General features: G+C 29.6%; 1 protein-coding gene and 1 long non-coding RNA gene across 3 annotated transcripts in view; one reads left to right on the top strand and one right to left on the bottom strand.

The window, feature by feature from the left end:
• LOC118187806 (uncharacterized) overlaps window positions 1-8436 on the top strand; it is a 41874-nt gene extending 33438 nt beyond the window's left edge. Inside the window, exon 3 of the long non-coding RNA XR_004758019.2 lies at window positions 7739-8436. This is a non-coding gene — a long non-coding RNA (uncharacterized LOC118187806). The remainder of the gene's footprint in view (window positions 1-7738) is intronic.
• Window positions 8437-10449: 2013 nt separating this feature from the next.
• The window catches only part of LOC118187805 (ATPase family AAA domain-containing protein 2-like), a 119881-nt gene continuing 110305 nt past the window's right edge, over window positions 10450-20025 (bottom strand). For both annotated transcript variants that reach the window (XM_035358079.2, XM_035358080.2), the window contains one exon: window positions 10450-19312. In XM_035358079.2, coding sequence (XP_035213970.1) covers window positions 19265-19312 — 48 coding nt within the window. In that variant the 3' untranslated portion in view covers window positions 10450-19264. The remainder of the gene's footprint in view (window positions 19313-20025) is intronic.

Genomic DNA, 20025 nt, shown 5'->3' with positions numbered 1-20025 from the left:
TTAACATTTTATTATTTCAATCACTTTTATTTATTGAGCTAGCGGTGGCTCTTAAGAAATGTACTGCCAGTGGTTTCCTTCATTGCACTCTACTTTAAGCAATTAAGCAAGTAGAAGGGGGAAACCCCGTGGGACAGTAAGGAAAGGGGCGTCCTCGCCGCCTGCCCTGGGTAATTCAGTTTGAATTAGCAGACACTTTTGCACAAATTATTTTAATTACAATTTATAATATCTCAATAGCGGTCATTTCGTATGACTGCGCCGGGCTTTCTAGTTAAAAAATAAATAAATAAAATCTGAAAGCTTTCAGATTTTAAATTACGTCCAAAGGAGCGTTTTTTTTAACGTTTTGTGGGTTACCTTTATTTATTAAGAATCATATTCTTCGAATTTAAACCATAAAATTCCACTCAATAGCAGTATCACAAAACATAATTTCTTTTTCTTTTTCTTTTTTTTTTTTTTTTTTTTTTTTTTTCCGTTCAGTGTAGCCATTGCTTGCTTTGAAATCCTTCAGTTAATTAATAAAATATTCGTTAAAGTTTTATACAATATGAAATAGATAATTCCAAATTTGGGCTGCCAGATGCCCATATTCGAGTGGAGATACGTTATGCAAAAATTGATGTCTCTAGATACCATTATTTTTTCAGAATGCGAGAAATATAAATACATTCATGTAGATTTTTCATTATTTAATTTCGTTAAATATAATGCAAGGCGTTAATTTCGTTAAATATAATGCAATATTTGGTGTCAAATATTTGAAAAGTGAAATGCCGTTTTATAGTAGATGACGCAAAATACCAAAGCGTAATTAATAATCTTTCTGGACAAATAGCTCTTTTGGGCTAAAAAATTAACACATAATTTCACTAAAATTTTTTACATGGATATAAAAATCGTATGTATGTATGCATGTTCTTTGCGTTGTGGAAAAACGACGGTACTTGGAACTATCAAACCTTCAGTAGCATAGTCCTTTATCAAACATGTGCACTCGAAAGCTGGAATTCTTAATTTCGAATTCATTTTGTTATTTATTTCATATTTTGTAAAACATTAATGAAGTTTTAATTAACAAACCCAACGATTTGAAAGCAAGCAGTGGCAATACTGTTCAAAATAAAACACTTTTATCTCCAATGTGCGAGGCAGTTGCCATTCGAAAAAATGTAATATATATTATCTTTCAGTTTTAATTAACAAACTCGGCTGTATGAAAAGCAATGTGTTGCCGCGGTCGGAAGTAACATATTTTTATCGCCCATGCACACGCTTGTTGCCATTCAGGTAAAGTCTAAGATACTCTTAGATTTAATCTGGAAGGTTACTGAGTAATAAACTAAGCGATTTGAAAGCAATAATCACAGTTCTTAAGAATTTTTTTTTACTTATTAATGTGATTGAGTAAAATAAGCATGTATTAAAACCATGAGATGCTTAGCTAGGAATATTCAACATTTTTATGAAATAACATTAGCTGGACTCCTTAAAATCATACATTTTTTATTTTTTCATGATAACTATTTTAGTCGGCTGGACGCGCGAACAACTCATTTTTATAGAAATAATGCAGCGAAAAGAAAAATATGGCAACCTCTAACACTCTGCCAGTAATTCAAAAGATGTGTTGTTTTTACTGATTTTGCTGTTGAATTGAATTTTATGTGGCGTGAATGCGTGAAAGTTGATATTAAAAAAATAAATTTAACACATAAAAAGTTACTAATAAAAAGGCAAAAAAGTTCTTTTGTTAGCTGTGTTACTGAGAAAGCTGAATATTGATATGATTAACTGAGAAAAGACTGAAAAAAGTGTAAAAATTTATGCTAGCACTTAACACTGCATAGGGAATTATCTAAACATATGCTGCTGTGAGCTTTTAAAAATTTTCTGATTTTGTTGGAAAACTGTGTGTAGTGTAAGTGCGAAAAAAAACGCGCATGCATAATAAATCTAAAAAGTCCCCCCCCCCGAAAAGAGAAGCTTAGCTGGAGTCAAGCAAGTTTATTTATTTCTTTATTTGATTTTTTTTTAGGTCTTTAGCAAGTTGTTTTTCCCACATTACGTACTTTTTGGGAGAGGGGCGATCCGGAACAAATATAGTCTGCAGATTTAGTAAAAATGTCTTACATTAAATTTTCAATATTCAATCAAATATTCAATTTTTATACTTTCTATATAATAGTTTGAGTATCCTATCTGATTTTCTTTTGGCTATAAATGTAGGTATAGATTTCAAATATAAAAAAGAATTTTTACTGTTAATAACGGATTGTTACGAATTCCCCCCATCCGAATATATTTCCTCCTGGTGTTTCCTAAATGTTTTCAAATCTAGGAGCTCTCTGAAAATGAAAATTGCTTTCTAAAAATTTTCAAGTTGCTCTCAATAGAAAGAAGGAATTTCGAAGAAAATAATAAATAAATATTGTTACGAAATGTCCAGGCGTGGTAAGATGGCTTCCACGCAAAACATTTTTAGGGTTGCCATAAAACAACAAAGGATAGCAGGTCTGCCATATTTGGCGAAAAAAATTGGTAATATGCCATGGATGGATGGATGGAGAACCTTCTGGAATGAATTCTTACCGGTTTTGCCCAAAATGATCTCGAAGACAAGCCAAAATCTATATAAACCCTGCTCGTACGCGGAGAGTCAGTGCTAGATAATTAGTCTCGAGTTAGTCCGTACGGAGTCGATCGAGTTGACAGTCGGGCAGCGAGTGCCGAGTGGGTCGTCGAGTGCATCGAAAGAGTCTCTTAGCGTATCGCGGTTAGTGCATCGTCGAGAGAGTGTGCTGAGCTCCAGGAACGACTGAACCGAAGAGTCGGGAGCTGTACTCTGGTGCTTTGCAGTGAAGCTGTCTCCACCGTTATAGTCTGATAACCTGAAGGCTGTGTCGCTGATTGCTCCAGCGAGTGTATAGTATATCTTCTACGACTGTAAAATGTGACTTTGGAGCTGTCCTGATTAATATTGGCTAAATAAAGTGTGTTTCGATATTTCACCAAGTGTCGTCTTTATTCACTCCAAATCGCACGAACCCTTTAAAAGCAACAATATCAATAACTATCAGCAGTCATTTAAATCAATTAACAATTACTTATAGATTAATTTGTAACTTTTTTTTATATAAATTGTTTTCATGCGATTGCTTGTGGTTTTTAAACTATAGAATTTGTCTTATCCTGATAACACTGGTTATTGCTTTTTCATATACTAGAAAAGGGGTGGTCAGCCTTAGCACATTTTTATGTAAGTCTGAGTAGTGGGCATTTACAAAATATAATAAATAAAACAAATGTATAAACTAGGGTTTTATTATTAATAAGCATTTTTAAAGGTTCAGTCAGTTAGGTTATGTATAAAATAAAAATGAATAATTTGAAACATTTAATTCTAAATAACTATAAAACAGTCAGTACTTAATGTGATTATTGAATACGCAGTTTTTACCAGGTATATTAGAATTAATTGATGAAGATCTAATAAAATTAGGTGTTTTAGGTGCATATCGAGCTACTCTCGAACGATATTTTGATTTTATTATATTCATAATAGAAATCATTTGCTCACAACATATGTTGATCTAAATCTACAATAATATCTGACAGCCAAATCGTGTAAATTTGAAAAAATTGCTTGTTGGTACAAATTTTCAAAATTTAATATAATTTAGATCATTTGCAGTTGAAATAAGTTCCTTTTATTTGCTTTCCAGTGTACTATGCTGTTGCAGGTCAAAAATTTCGATTTGGATTTCAGTTGGGTAACAACTAACGTCTTGCAGAGAAACTCAAAAAGGACTTGCGAAAAGATCAGCATTTGTTTTTATCATCTTGAAAATCACGAAACCTAGCACTGAATAAACCCTGCAAATGGACATTAAATTTTTAAATTTATCGTAGTTCGGAGCATTATTGAGTTTGGTTGCTAGTTCCTGCATTAATGTGAATATTTTTCCTCCGAAACTGAGATAGAGAAACAAAAGTTTGTTCACAAAAGAAGATATATGATCAACTAGGATAGGGATCGCAAGCACTCACTAGGCAGTTAATTGCTTTTTTCCAGGTATTTTTAAACACTTTCCCTCAAATTCCAAAATCTCGCAAGTACGCTTTCTTTTTCCCGTGCGATATAGAGGCCAATTTCGAACGTATTGTGGCCATTTAGTCACTTATTTTAAATAAACAGAAAAACAAATCGATAGGGTTTTGCACTTCCTAATCCATATTAAGGAGTAAATTTTAAATTTCCATAGTTTATTGAAATTTCTTCAATAAACTATGGAGATCTTTTCATTTAATGCAAGATATATATGTCCCAGTCCCCTGGAAAAGATTAAAAATATTCTCACCTGTAGATAAAACTAGTTGGCGCAAATCAAGAAGTTCTTCTACAATATCAAAATTATCATCCGTGAAACGCACGCGTAAAGTCTGTGATATCACAGCTTTCATAAAAAGGTCAGTGAAAAGTATTTGCAATACTGCAGTCCAGACACAATTTGTGTAGCAACATCTTGTCCCATGTCAACTATACGACACATGACAGTATTTCTATACAAAGCTATTTTATCACCCATATTTTTGACGTTTAAATCATCGACATTTTGGGCAAATATTAAAAGATTACTTTTTATAACCCCCTCTCCATCAGAATAGGGTTTTTTCGAGCTGGCTAACAACAGATAAAGTTCATAAGAAAGCTTCATCGTAGTTTTCATTTCTCTTCCCGAACAAGGATTGTTGGCCGGCTAAATATTTTTTTTATTTCAATTCATAAATTTCGTTCGCAAGTATGATCCGACAGGATATTTGTGGTTGAAATCACTATGCAGTTATTTGAAATATCGGTCCAGGTAAATTTTTTTTGGCACCGCTACATAAATTCCATAGAGCAAACAAACAGACTTGGAAGTATTTAAACAAAAATTGTTCTTCCCAGGCAGTTTTAAAATCACGAATTGCAACATTTTCTTCATATTTTCTTTTCGATGCCGATGGTTTACTCCTGGACAGAGTGAAAATAAAATTTTCAAAACAACGACGCTCGGTGTCAAAATATAAAAACAGTTTATAATTTTTTTTATTTGTTTAATTTCTGTTTTATATCATTGGAGTTTATTTTGGTATTTGCATTGAACATGTAGTAACGATTCCATAACTGATCATTGATATACTTGTGCATTTTTCAAATATCTCTTAATTTTTCAATAAGTCTTCGCGTACCACTGTTAAAACTCAGCCGTGTCACGCGGGTTGGCCATTCATGTTCTAGAACTTGTCTTCTTAAGATTGGCTAATGCTTTCTCATAAAGAATTAGTCTCATTACTTTTATTAAAAAACAATTCTTTTATTAGCCTTGTCGTTTTTAAATATTTTTGTCATTTGTGTTTATTAGAAAATTTACTTTGATTTGAAAGTTAGAGCTGTGAATGTCTTGTTAATCTAGGCATATCATTTCTACTGACATGTGAACGCCTAATAACGGAGACAATTTTGAAAGGACTGTCATATGAAGCTTGACCCTGTATATCTCGACGACATTATTATAGTTGAATGAACTTTTAAGGATTACTCTGGAAACATTAGGAAAGAAATTCGGAGAAGTTAGTTTAAAGCTATCTTTTGAAATGAAAATTATTTTTCCGGGAAGTTAACTATCTTGATATCATTTCTGCCGTAGGCGTAGTTATGGATCCTGAGAAAATCCAAGCTGTTTGTGACTGGTGTTGTTCTCATAGCGTTCATTAGTTAAACTTTCCTGCACTTGCTATCGTAAATTTGTTAAAGCCTTTTTCTAAGATTGCAAGCCCTTTACATAGTGTAACAGAAGGAAAAAGAACAAAAGTAAAAGTTTTCACGGACTGATGACTGGAGGGGTGGGGAAATTAAAGCCCTGAAGGATGCTTGGACTTTTGAATTAGCTTATTCCTAATTTGAACACGACTTTATTATTCTCAATACAGATGCTCGCAATAAAGGAATGCTTCTTTCACAAGAAATTGACAGCCAGGGATATGCTATTGCTTGTTTTAGTAAAAGCCTCACAAAGAAAGAAATTACTGCGTCCCCAGAAAACACTAAACTACACGGTAAATGAAAATTTAAGAACTAGTAGCACCCCTGCATTGGATCACATTTATTAAAATTCCACATATGAAATACCATTCTTCTTTTTCGTTCTTTCTGATTCTATACAATAAATGTTGTGAAAACTAGACAAGTTAGTTACAAAAAGGTTAAATCATGTTTTGAAAAATGGTAACTTGATTTAAGAGAAAAAAAAAAAAAAAAAAATCAGTATGGTTTTGTGAAAGGTACAAGACTACACTCTCTATAAAACTGGAACCTTAACTAGAAACAAGAAACAATTAATTGCGTGGCACTGCTGTTGCTTGAGTAGGGTTCTTCTTCTGTAATATGTTCACCTTTGCTCTCTGCTTAAAAAACTGTGAAGATTTAAAAAAACTTACTTGAACTCTTGCACAGTTAATTTAATGATAGAATACTTAAAATACTTAGTAGAAACGAGTGAAGAAACTTTTTAAACTTAAGTCAAAGGATACCTGCAGGGTTCCTCTGTTCTCATTGCAAAAATATAAGCTGGGAAAACTAAAATACAGTCAAAAGTCGTTAATCCGGACTTCGGCGATTCCGGATTATAGATCATCAGTTTAAATCTCGTAAGACGGCATGTAGAAATTCTAAAATTAAAAATATGAAAGCGTAATTTATGAAATAAAGAACAATTATGATCTAAAGGGTATCAAAATTTACAAAAAAAAAAAAAAAAAAAAAAAGCTTAATATTTATTTGTTTACTTTATTAAACATTTCTTTCAATGTAAGTTCCTTCGTTTTATGTGATAATACTTTCTCTTTAATTCTATAAACAGACATAATTTCTTATTCAGTTACAAAGTTCAGCTGTTCAAGTCCCGTTAATTGCTGAGCCGAGAATACCGACTAACTTGTCAATCGAAATTTTTTCGTTTTTACTAACCTCTCTGTCACATTCTTCATGTCTTTATCCATTTTTTGTTTGATGAACATCGAAACATACTTTCGTTTTGTACGATCCTTTGGGGGCTCCAGAATCGGAAATTCTATTTAACATAATCGAAGGTTCAAGTTTACTTTTATAGTATTGCTCTTACAGTCTGCAAAAAATAATAAGCCGGATCCAATTCGAAAATTAAGGAACAACGCAATCATCAACATTAACTGAAATCGATAATTAGATAATTTTAGCTTATACCGTCCGTTATACATATAACGCGCAAGCGAAAACGTATTCTTCGCTTGCGCACACTCATATGCGCAGTCGTAAAAGGTCTTACACGCACGCGTAAACGCCCATGCGCATGTGTCAACGCGGCGCATGCGCAGAAAGTTTTTAGCTTTGAGGTCCGGATTATAGATCATTCCGAATTAACGACTTTTGACTGTAATATAACTAACAAAATAATAATAATATATGCCAAATATGGAAATTATTTTGATGCTGATGATATATTCCTATCAATTTATTATTCCTCATTAGAAAAGATTGAATTTACTTCTAACAAGGTGAAAATTATCATGAATTATTTGTAAGAATTAAGCTTTTGTCCTGTTTTTCCCTCAAATGGCCATTCTGGTTGAAATTTAATAATCATAAAATTAAAGTTCTTGAATATTTAGGAGTAATTCTGAACAAGAAATTGAACTTTATACAACATTTCAGAGTTATACACTGAAGAATGGAAAGAATTTTGCAAAACTATAACGGAACTTTTAGAAGAGATACACTGTCACTCTAAGGATTATTTTCAATACCATCATCCCGATAATCACAAATGGAATTGGAGTATGGGGCTGCAGGGCAGATGAACCAATATGACTTGAGACAGAAATTAGACACATTGCAGAGAAGTGAGATCTCGCCATCACCAAAGCCTTCCGAATTGTCTTAACTAAAATGGTGAAGGTGCCTAAATAATGATATGTAATAACTGAATTGCAGTGTCAAATGTATAAGCCATTGACTTCAAGAAATTCATCAAGAGCACATTGTTTTTATTATTCATGATATAAAATTGTTGATGAATTTTGTAAACAGCCTTATTTAATCCTGCAAACCGTTCCCTGCAAAATCCTGTTCCCATTAAACTATATAGCTATTTTTCAACTTTTAGTTAATTAATTATTTTATAAGTTTTAAATAAGATTATTTTATTAAAAACTTTTTAAAATTTAAATCATACCTGCATAAATGTTTAGTGTTTATCTGTGTACAAGTGATTTATTTCAAACAAATGATAAATGAAATAATCATTTTGTTTTTTCTTCAGCTTCTAAAAATAAATAGAAAAACAGCCAATAGACTAATTTCAATGCTATATGCAACTGTGAAGCAAAATGAACAAAACACATTACTTAAACACTAATAAGAAATCTGTTTATTTTCTTGAGCAAAGAAAAAAAAATAACACATGCACATAGGAAAAATGATAAACCTAACGATAAATGACAAAACAAACACAGAATCAATGGTCCATTGTAATGTAAATGACAAGACTCCAGAATTAGTAAAAATATGTCCTGCTCTTGAAGGAAAACTCAACAACAGCTTTTAGGTCCCACTGCAACAAAGGTTTTAAATTTGTTTGCTAAATTCAAGAGGAGGTAACATCAGCTGCTAGATGCTGCAGCTACATAAAAATTACATACTTCACTATAACTCAAATTCAGCAAGATAAAAATTCATTATACAGACAAACACAAGAGAATAAATATTTGAAATTAATAAATAATATTTAGAAGACTTCTGACTAATGGTAAAAAACTTCTTTTAAATACAATTATGAGATATATTACAAAACACGCATTATTTAGGTTATAAAAGTATGAGCTAAAAAAATATATATGTTCTTATAAGTAATTTAACATTGATGCATATATACATATAATATATGCAATAGAATGTTCATATGAAATATGAACTACACAATATGAATATTAATATGTACTTACATATCATCTTCACACTACACAAATATTCCTTTGAGTAAGGGCATATCCCTGATATTAATGCAGGTTAGCATATGGAAAATACTTCTCCCCCCATCATCATTTTGAAAGGGCTGTCAACTCAAAATGTATATTATCGAAAGTAATTAAGCTAAAGAATCTACAAAATGCAAAGCTAAGTATTGAAGGCTTTGGATAAATAAAGAACAATTTTAATATAAACAGATTACTGAAGTTTCTCATTTATTTTAAACTTATTTACATAATATTCAATACTCTCATATTCCATTATGATATAATCTTATTTGAAATATATATGAAATAATATATTGATTATTTCATATATATTTGAATTAATTGAATATTGATTTGAAAACATCATTGTAAATAACAGTAATCACAGATTAAAATATATTTGACAACATATCAGCATCTTTTAATGATTGACAGAAGTTACTAAATATTTTTATCTTCCTTCTTAGAAGCATGCATCACACCCATACTGTGGAAACAAGAGAATTTGGAAATAAAGAAGCTGAAAACTTCAGACATTTCTTTACTCACAGTCAAATATGAGACTTCTTAATTACCAGATTACTATGCAGAGTGTTATACCACAAGAAAAAGACAAATAAAAAAAAAAAATAACCGAGATTATGTCAGATAATCCTAGATAAAAATTTGAGTTGGATGATGAATTATGTTTCACCAAATTATATATACTAAAAATATTTTTGAAAAATTTGATGTGCACTTCCCCAGTAGAACTGAGACCTTCAAACTATTGATTTGATGTTCACTATTATACTGAATATACTGAAACATGGCAGGAACATCTTAATTCTTTCATAATATTCATGCTGACTTTAGGTATGATCAATGAATCAAATTGATCTTATTGTAATAGTCACAATCCAAATATATTAAAAGAATATAGAATTAAGAAATTTCAACTTAAGGAAAGCTATTGAATTCTTCCAAAATTAGGGAAAAGGAATCCTAATCAGCATATGCATGTACAGTGGCTAGAAATGGCATTACAAATTAGAGTAATAAAACAGCAAATGATTTTGCAACAAATATTGCACAGAAGGGTTTTTGCTATATGCATTCCCACATTATATATTTTGGCTACCAACACACAAAATATGCATCTAGTACACATGATCAGTATACTTGTCAAATACTGGTACAGGTAGAATTTCATTATTGGTCATACAGATATAGTCCTGATGCACTAACTGTGCAATTTAGCACTATTTTTGAGAGGAAATGCCTCGTGGGGTGGTCTGAGGGTCTCCCACTCATCTTGTATCACCACCACCTTTTCAGAGGACTTTTGATTCACCGTGTATTTTAAGTGCCTCCTTCCTGCACAGACACTATTTGTTTACAAAGCATTTTTTTTTTTTTTTTGTGTGTGTGTGTGTGTGTGTGTGTGTGAGTGTGTAGAATGGCCCTTGGTACAGCTATACATGCATATAGAGTAGAAATTCTCTTCATGATAATACCTATTGCAAAACTGTTCAGTTTCATTCCTGAGTAAGTTCATCCCATATGCATACAAGATAAACAAAGACCTCTGTACATATCAAACGACATTAAATGATGCATAAAAAGTAAGACAACATCACAGGGTGCATTTTGGAGTTCAGAAGAAAAAAATACTGTTAAAATGATTTTGATACATTCATTCAGGAGATTAAAGAACTAACGTAGTCCTGGATCTGCAGCAACCTACATCCTATACCTTATAGTAAGTGACAGTAACTATTGACAGTTAACATCAATGAGAGTTGCACTGCATTGTTGTCTGGTATATTAATAGATACCTGAAGTCTTTTGAATATAGTTAATACAATATGAATTTCTTTGTAGGATTCAAGGGTTGCTTATATATGATTTCATATGGCCATACAAAATGAGTTCTATAGGCTTTAAGTCTGACAATCAACAGACACAGAGCACATCAATGAGAATAAATCACGTGTCCCTTCATTTGACTGACCAAATGTGACATTATAAGATTTTGGATTGCATACCTCTTGAATGAAGTGGTATACCAAATCACTGCAATGACATTTTGTATCTCTTGATTATGCTATGAATTGCTGCTGCACTTTTTTCTCATATATCTGTATAAGGGGAATTTTTGTGATGAGGAAAATATGCAGTATTCTTCTTACTCAGCACTAACAGCAGCAGCTTAAAAATAATTTATTTTATGCTATTCAAGTTTAAATATTTAAAGCCCAAAAGTGGTAAAAATAGATAAAAAATTTTAACCTCTCTCCTCCCTTTATTTTTCAAAAATTTTCTGCAATGTGTTTCTAGATATAGTATTTTGTAGAAATTACTTATAACAATATTTAGCTTGTAAAAGATACAAACACCACAAAACAGTGGTGTTAATCTAAGAAAACTAGTTTTCAGGCTACTTATGATATGAATTCTGAAGTAGTACCATTTTATAAAATATATTTAAATTAAATCTACTTTTCTAATATATGTATTCTGATGGAAATCATTTGACCTCATTAATCATATTACCTTCTCCACATGATATATTTCTTAACCTATAGAAATATATTCAATACACTAAACAACTAATAATAACAGTGAAAAAGACACATCTAAAATATACATTATGAGTAGACAACCCTATTAGTAATTTACAGTTACATAGCATTATTTGAAAAAAATGTGATAACAGTAAACACACTTGTTTATAATGGGCAGTAAAACTAACTTTCTGGTTATAACTGGTTTCTGGTAAAAAGAATTAAAAATTCCTTTAAGAATAAAGATGATTAAGAAATATGGCAGTATAATGATTAATTAAAAATAGTTCTGATTGTAAAAGAACTTCACATCTTGAGACATAACCTTGAAAAGTAATGTGAAAAAATACATAAATGTGAAAAATCACGTTATGATAATAATGAGGTTATGGCTTCTGAACATGGTATCTTTGGTAATATGGCAGTTTTAAGCACAGGCAGTGATAAAACCACATCACTGAATCTGGCAGTTTACTTATAGACAGATATACACATATAAACAATGTATACAAATTTTATACATGACTTTCACAGCAATTTTAAAAGAAAAGCTACTTGGCATGCTAATGTATATATGAACTTCTCATGTATACTGATACACAAAATGCTCTGCTTTTTTAATTTTTTAAAAATATTTTCAGATATTCTGAATTACATTCAACTGCTCACATCAATATTTTAATACAACTATTTATTATTTATGTAATATCTGCAATACACAAAGAAAAATACAACTTATCAAAAAATATATTCGCACAAATTCTTGCACAGCTAAAATTCATTAAATATATTTGTGTATTTACAATACATTACATAAAATAATGCAAAATCAAACAGCAGTTCTTTTTTGAAGTGAACGCATTTTATACATAACGTGCAGATTTTACATAAATACCAGCTCATATCCCCATACATAATACAATTTTAAGAACATAAATCAGTAGATTTGGCATTTTTTTTATTTCTTTTTTGATGCATATGCACTAAAAGCTAAATGTAACGAAACTTTATTTTCTGCATCATTCTATGTTTAGATGGAAAATTTTAACATGCAAATTGAAATTAGGTCAGACTTCATCTAAAAAATTATGAAAATGATCTTGCAAAGTAAAGAACAGATAATCTCTTAATAACGACTACAGATACCTTTAGAGGGTTGAGCCTTTAGTACGTGATGCACTACAAATAAATTTTTTTATTATTTTCTTCCTTTCCCATTGAAAGTTAATAAAAATTAAGAAATAACCAGATGAAGCAAAATATTCCATAATTTAATATGAAATCAAATTATGTTTTCATTTCAAATTGAACTCCTTGCTGTACAAATAATTTTTAACACATACACTATAAATAAAAACACTATCAAATGTTTTAAATATTGCTTTAATGATTTTAAGAACTGATTGCATTCACATAATGCACATTAAAAATTCAGTGTAGCACCATTGTACTTTGAGAAAGCTAATTAGATCAGAACAGAACAGAAAACTCAATATGTCATTAATAATAAAAGCAAATGTTAATATTTTTAATATATAAACATGAATCTGCAACAAGAAATTTGAAATAGCTTAAAATCTAAATATTACATTTGCCACATTAAAAAAAATAATGTGCACATTTCATCATCTAATTTTTAAGCATGCTTCTTTTGATACTAAAAGCTTTTGAATGCAGATGACTGATTAACACAATTATAGCAAGATTATATCTTATTCCCCCCAGATAAGTTACTATATAAGTTCACTTGTCAATACAACTTGATTTATTTACTCTAAAACATAACAAAAATAGCAAAACAGATAAAATCTTAGGCACAGAAGTGTGACAAAATCAACTGTGATTGTATAATTATAATATACAAAGATGAATACTAATATAAACTTTAAATTGCAGTAAATATTAATCTGTGAATAATTACTGATGCAATGATATGAGTAAATCTGTTGAATAAACTAATATTATACAGATAATATATAAATAATGAAAGTAATTTCAATATAAAACTGAGAATTCCAAAATAAATTCTTTTTTAAATTAGTACATTGACCATCAGCTAGCCAGCAATCTTGCCTATTGTATGACTTTTGCTAATGGCAAAAATAATACACCAGGCAACACATGCTGATGCAGAACTAACATATTACTTACACAAGTTAACTTGAAAATTTATTTAAAAAATTATGTTTGTTACCTATACAAATAATTACCTAATTAGCCAGGGAATTATCCTAGTGCATATTTACTTGAGTACAATTAGCAAGTTAAGTACAATTAGCAAAGAGCAATAAACTGATAAATTATTTAACATAATATAATAAAATGTAAAAAAGTCAGCAGCTAAATGCAAAACTAATGAATGCACAGTATCATTTACAAGCATGATTAAAAATACATTTAAATACTAATTCTGCACTTTATGACATGCTTTTATTGCGCCCCCCCCAAAAAAAAACTGAAAGTGAAATGATTTCATGTGCATAGCAACTTTTTTAAATAAATGTTACTGGCATGATTGTTATACACCCTCTCAATAAGGACACTAAAAAAATAAATTCATTAAAAAAATTACAACACAGACTTGAATTTTAAATCTCAATATGTAAAAATTTTGCTTACTTTTAAGTGAAGAAAAAAGTTTAAGAAATTTTTACAAAGTTGTTAATTTGGCTAAAAGCAATCTTTCTTAAATATATTATCCATTAATAATGAAGAAATATTAAATAATATTGTTTAAATACATAATGCTCACAGATAATAAATAATACTTAAATATAATATTTTGTACACCATTCATTTGCTAGCCACAAAAAAGACCTCAGTTTGACTATACCCACAGTTAAAATGCCTTCGAATCCTGTATTTATGATTAAATGTTTCACCCAGTATAATTGAGAACAATTTTAACCAAAAGATTCCTACATCAAAAGCAGCATCACGATACACTGTAAATTTTATATTTAAAGAAACAGCATATAAATAGGAGGGAAACTTCAGAAAATTTATAAAACAGAAAACAAAATTACTACCGATGTCGCATCAAGGCTAACTTTTATGAAAACTGAAGAAGGATTCACATTTTGTCATCTGCATATCGTATTACAAAGTCTAAAATATAACAAAATCAAGCTTTATTTTAATTTATTAGATCCATAGCTGCCAACCTTCAAATCTTAAAAACTGATAATTTTGAGAGAAAACCAGGATGTTTTCATGCTTTTCAGCAATGTCATTTTAAACTGACTTAAAATTACTTTATAATGCATGGTTCAGGTTATTAAACTATTTTTAATTCAACATACTAGCATTTAATTTAGACATTCAAAATTTTTTGTTCTATGATTAATTTCATTTTTTAATTTTCTTACACTTTTATAAATAGAAAATTCTCAGTAGTGAAAGACAGCTTTTTACTGAAATACTTTTAAGTATGACAAAAATAAAATAAATAATCAATCTATATAGTATTTGTTGGATACTAAAATATCATACACTGAAGTAAGCATAATTAAATACAAATATTAACCAATTAAACATTGCTTGAATCTTCATATAAAAGCTCAGATCAATAAAATGTAACATAAACGAAAAACAATCCTGAAGAAATGAAATTTAATAAGAAAAATTATTCTAAAATTCATTAGAGGTGAAGGAATGAAATGTGCCTAATTAATTTGATCAATTCAATAAATTTCATTTATTGCTGGGAAACATTTTCTGTAATAAAGGCTAAAAATTAAAAACAGAGATTCAGTGATCTACTAGGAGATCAGAAGAAGTGATGAAATGAGTTGGCAGCTATGAGAACCTCTTCATCAACTCATATTTTCAAGTAAAATCTTATATATTAAAAGATTTTGCAGTTATTATTATCTTCATTATTAATATTACAATAATTTGGGCTTAAAAGCCAATTATTTAAGATTTCATGTGAATTGCATTTTGTATTTTCAAGATAAAACAAAACAAAAAACTTCATATTAAGTATAAACAATTTGGATTATGCAGACTGAATTAAATGAATATTTTCTACTGAAAATGTTTAATAGTGTACAAAAAGTTCACACAATTTTGAGAAGCCATTAAGCTTACATTTGAATAATAATAAGGAATTTGATATAAAAATGTTAACATTCCCATCCTTCCAGTGTAACCTCTATAATTTAGTTTAAGCAGTAAAACCAGTGTAAACCAGTGAAAAAAAATTTCTGTTTCTTAAAAAGAAGTACACAAATTTTTTATGGGTTAAAATGCTTATACTGTAGAAAAGAATATAATGTTTAGCCTTAAAAGAATATTATGCCACTAGAAATACAAAGTTTAAGACAAATTTTACTATTAAAACAAATTATGACACTTTAAAATTAAAACTTTTATAACGTAAATTACAAATAAATAAGTCAAAAATCAGCTGCTATAAAAAGAATATTAAAAGTATAATACACTTCTAAATGCATTTATTAAATATTTACATAAAATGAAAGATATATATTTGCCCAAATAAAAATTTGTTCACAATACAATTGAAATGTATGATAGTTATTTAAGCAATGTACTGTTTGCATTTCATGAAGTATGAAAATGATTAGCAAATCCGCAGTTCAGAACATCTGTAACACCTCTGCTCATTTCTCAGTATCTCCTCCTACCAAATAATAAAGCTCAAGTGTAAAAATATATATATTGCATTTCAAAAAACTGCACAATTATTATTACTGGTAGCTTGAATTGCCATGTTTAATAATCTCATAATTCTGCAACAACTTTTTCCCACGTATCATTTCAAAAATCCATAAACTAAAAGAAAGGATATCAAACGGTCAGTTAAAACATTTTGTGGAGGTCCAATAGCAAAACCTAGACCACTCATATTTTGTTCTTTGAATAGATGAATGAATCAATGGGATCTTCAGCAAAGATGTGCTTTTCATTCAGGAACTGATTCAAATTTACTTTATTGAGTCAATGCTGATTCGTTAAAAATGAACAGTAGCGCTTTTAGAGTTTACTCATTGAGAGCTTAATATTGGAAGTTCAATTTGGCTAAAAACTAGGAAAGTTCGTTTTCCATTTGAGGAAAGAAAAGAATGTTTATTCTTCCATGTTAAAATTAAGTTCGGTTTGCTACCATTTTCAGACTTTTTAAAAATCTTCTTATTCTAGAATTGTATTGTTAGTTATATGTAGAAAGGAGGCATTGGGGAATCTCAAAACTACAGCTGAATGAAATCAGGCCAAGAAGTTTGCAGTTCAATTGAACCAATTCTTCCGATACTCTGCTCCTTCAATTCTTTCCATCCTTTGCTACATTCCTCGCTAATTATATAGCTGCTTTGTTCCAGTCACATGAAAAGAAAAATTCCAGGCAGCTAATAGACAGCAATGGTTAGGATGCATCTAATTAGGGAAAAGCAAGCGAAAGTTTTATCTGCTTAAGAGAAGGGACGCTTTTGTAGAGGATTTTTTTTTACAGGAAACTGGCTCATATCTAAGCATCGGAAAAACTTAAAAATGTCCATACAGTCAGCACATCTGCTGGGATTTGAACCCAGGTCAAACTACCGGCATTCAGTGACTCAGTTGCTGGCAAACCTCTGACAGCAACATTTTGATTACATACGCATGACTCTTTTCAAAAGTATTATTTTACATTCATTATTTTTATATAAATATTTTTGGGCTGCAGAGTGAAACATATGAATTTTTGTTATCTCGTATAGGAAAAACTGCTTTGATGCACGAGTGCTTTGGAATCGAAGCAAGTTTCCCAAACGAATTATGCTTTTAAATCAAGGCACTAATGTATTTAATTTAACTACAACTATCAACTTTGAAAATTATCTAATAAATAACTAACAATATTAATTCCAAAAAGGTATATATAAGAAGGAAAGGGAGAAAAAAGAAAACATGCCACTTCAGGGGGGGGTTGGTACAGTTCAGAATAATTGAAATAATGTGAAAAAAATGGCAGATTAAGATAGAAGGATATTAAAAAAAAAAAAAAAAAGAGAGAGAACTGAATTCTCACTCATATGAATTCTACAATTTATGACTTCTTAAAGAGTTTTTGTCACCCAGTTGCACGAATTTAGAACTCATTTTTATTCTCTTTCACAGACACTTTCCTGCTTGCTTTGAACATTGCTCATAATAATCATGGATGGACTGAATATGGTAAATAATACTGATGCTATTTTCAGTTAATACCAAGGTTTATGTGTAACATAATGCATAAATGACATTCTATTGTAACAGGCTTTACTTATTTAGATTTAATATGACTTACCTAAAATGAGTACCATTTACAACAGACATATTAAAGTTGCAGTGTTTCAAAAGTATTGATTTACATAATTTTTTTACACTTACTTTAAAAGCAAATGCTTTCAAACATTTCAGTCCCACATAAAAGTTATACTTATTTTATAAGATATTTATGTACATATAAATATGAATTATTTAGTATCTATAAGCACTAAAATAAATATTAAATTTGTGAAGTTCCTCATCACATAGTTTCTCACACATTCGATTTTCTTTCTTATTTTACAATCATGTTTCAGCAAATCTGTTTCACTCTTTTTACATATTAATTATAATGAGATCTAGAGGAAAAAGGACAAAAGCAGACTTTTTAATTCCTTTTCTACACTTCTACAAAATTTGGTCCACATAATCTTGAAAACTCAGAAGCAAGAGACAAAAAGATTAAATAAATAAATAAATAAATAAACACAATACTGGCAAAATATACACTAGCAAATCACAGCATTTTGTACCTGGAAATTCAATATTCATCGAACTGTTTCAAATATTTATTTGATAAAAAACAGATATGTTGAAAAAAAAATGAAGTAATAACAGTAAAAAATATGATTTTACTACACATTATTCATGAAAATGCCCTATATTACAGATATTTCGAAAATTTAAAGAACAAATAAAATTTCATTTAGTTTGGTTGTACATTTAACTAAAATGTTATTCAAATGAAACAAGTGATCCGGATAAGATTTGATTCAATTCTGCTTGAGGCATTTATAACTCTTGGCAATACAAAAATGTGATTGTTAAAATTAAGTTTTTCATTATGTAATTCTTATTAACAAAGACTTTACTCTGTTTAAAATGTTTTAATTCAAGGTATATATTTCTTTACAAGTTAAAAATACATGAATAAAAAATAAATATAAATAGAATAAATAAAAATTACCTCAAGAAAATAAATACAAGTTTTTAAATACACTTTAACACAGATGACAAAATAAACTTACAAAGAGATGAAAAGCATAAAATACAAATAAGAAAATTTATACTAACAAAAAGAAAAACATTTTTCTACATAAAAATAGTAATAGGAAACAAAATAATGTTAATCAATGAACAAACACAACCTAATTTTCTCAATGTAAAACAAAAATCAAATTACACTACTTTTTTCCATTCATGAACACAATATTTGAATAAATACAAAAATTTCTGTTTATAATTTTATGCAATGATGTTTGGAAATATTCTTTCATACGAAAAAATGTTTAAAATATTAACCAAATTCAAATATTAGATTATGATAAAAAACACACAAAAACATGGAGTAAAATCCAGGCAGTGTATCTGGCAGTGTCCTGTATATACAAATGTTTGGTGAACCATAAAAGGCCAGGTGGTTTCAAAGACTAGGATGGTTTATAATGCAAAAAACAGTTCAAACTTTCCTCTAGCGCCTAAAAATGAAAGATATTAACATTTAAAAAACAGTTCAACTAACAAAGAAATGATGTAGTACAAATAGAATACTTTAAATAAAAGTGATCAGGCATTTCAAAAGCTGATGCCAACAAAACAATTTCAGTGAATGAAGGATGGGCAATATTTTGCCTAAACAATTTATTTCAAACAATTAACATATTTAGCAGGAAAATTTTTAACTGTTCATGTGTTACAGTGAAACTACTTAAACAAAACACAAGATTCTAAATAATTCTGATCTCCTGTAATACGGTCTGCCTTAAAGAGTATGATTATCAGTATGATCAATGCAAATATTTCGTATTCTCAAGTCCACTTTTAGAAGTATTTGTCATGAGAAGTTCATCATCAAAATACATGTTGTATTTTTTGCAATAGCTCCCAGTTAAGTAGAGTCTAGTTATCACTGTTACAGATTTGAAAGAAAAATTATTATTCTGACAATGGATAAAATCACATAACATTTTGCTCAATTTTAAGTTTTATACCAGAGAAGAGTTAATATTTCAGATATTTTTACTTCCTTGCACGAAGTAAAAAGGAAGTATTGTAATCGCGAAATGTTTCAGGCAGGATAGCATATTTCAACGAAAATATCCATTTTGATTGCTATCAAATGCAATTTAACGATGTTTTCGCATGGCATCTGTATGTAAGGGCAGGACAAAGGGATATCCCTCCTAAAAAA

The sequence above is a fragment of the Stegodyphus dumicola genome, chromosome 10 (assembly GCF_044657685.1).
Source record: "Stegodyphus dumicola isolate Sdum_Otavi_A_Nest chromosome 10, ASM4465768v1".
NCBI lineage: Eukaryota > Metazoa > Arthropoda > Arachnida > Araneae > Eresidae > Stegodyphus > Stegodyphus dumicola.
The sequence above is the reverse complement of the archived record's forward strand: the minus strand, read 5'-3'. Positions and strand labels throughout refer to the sequence as shown.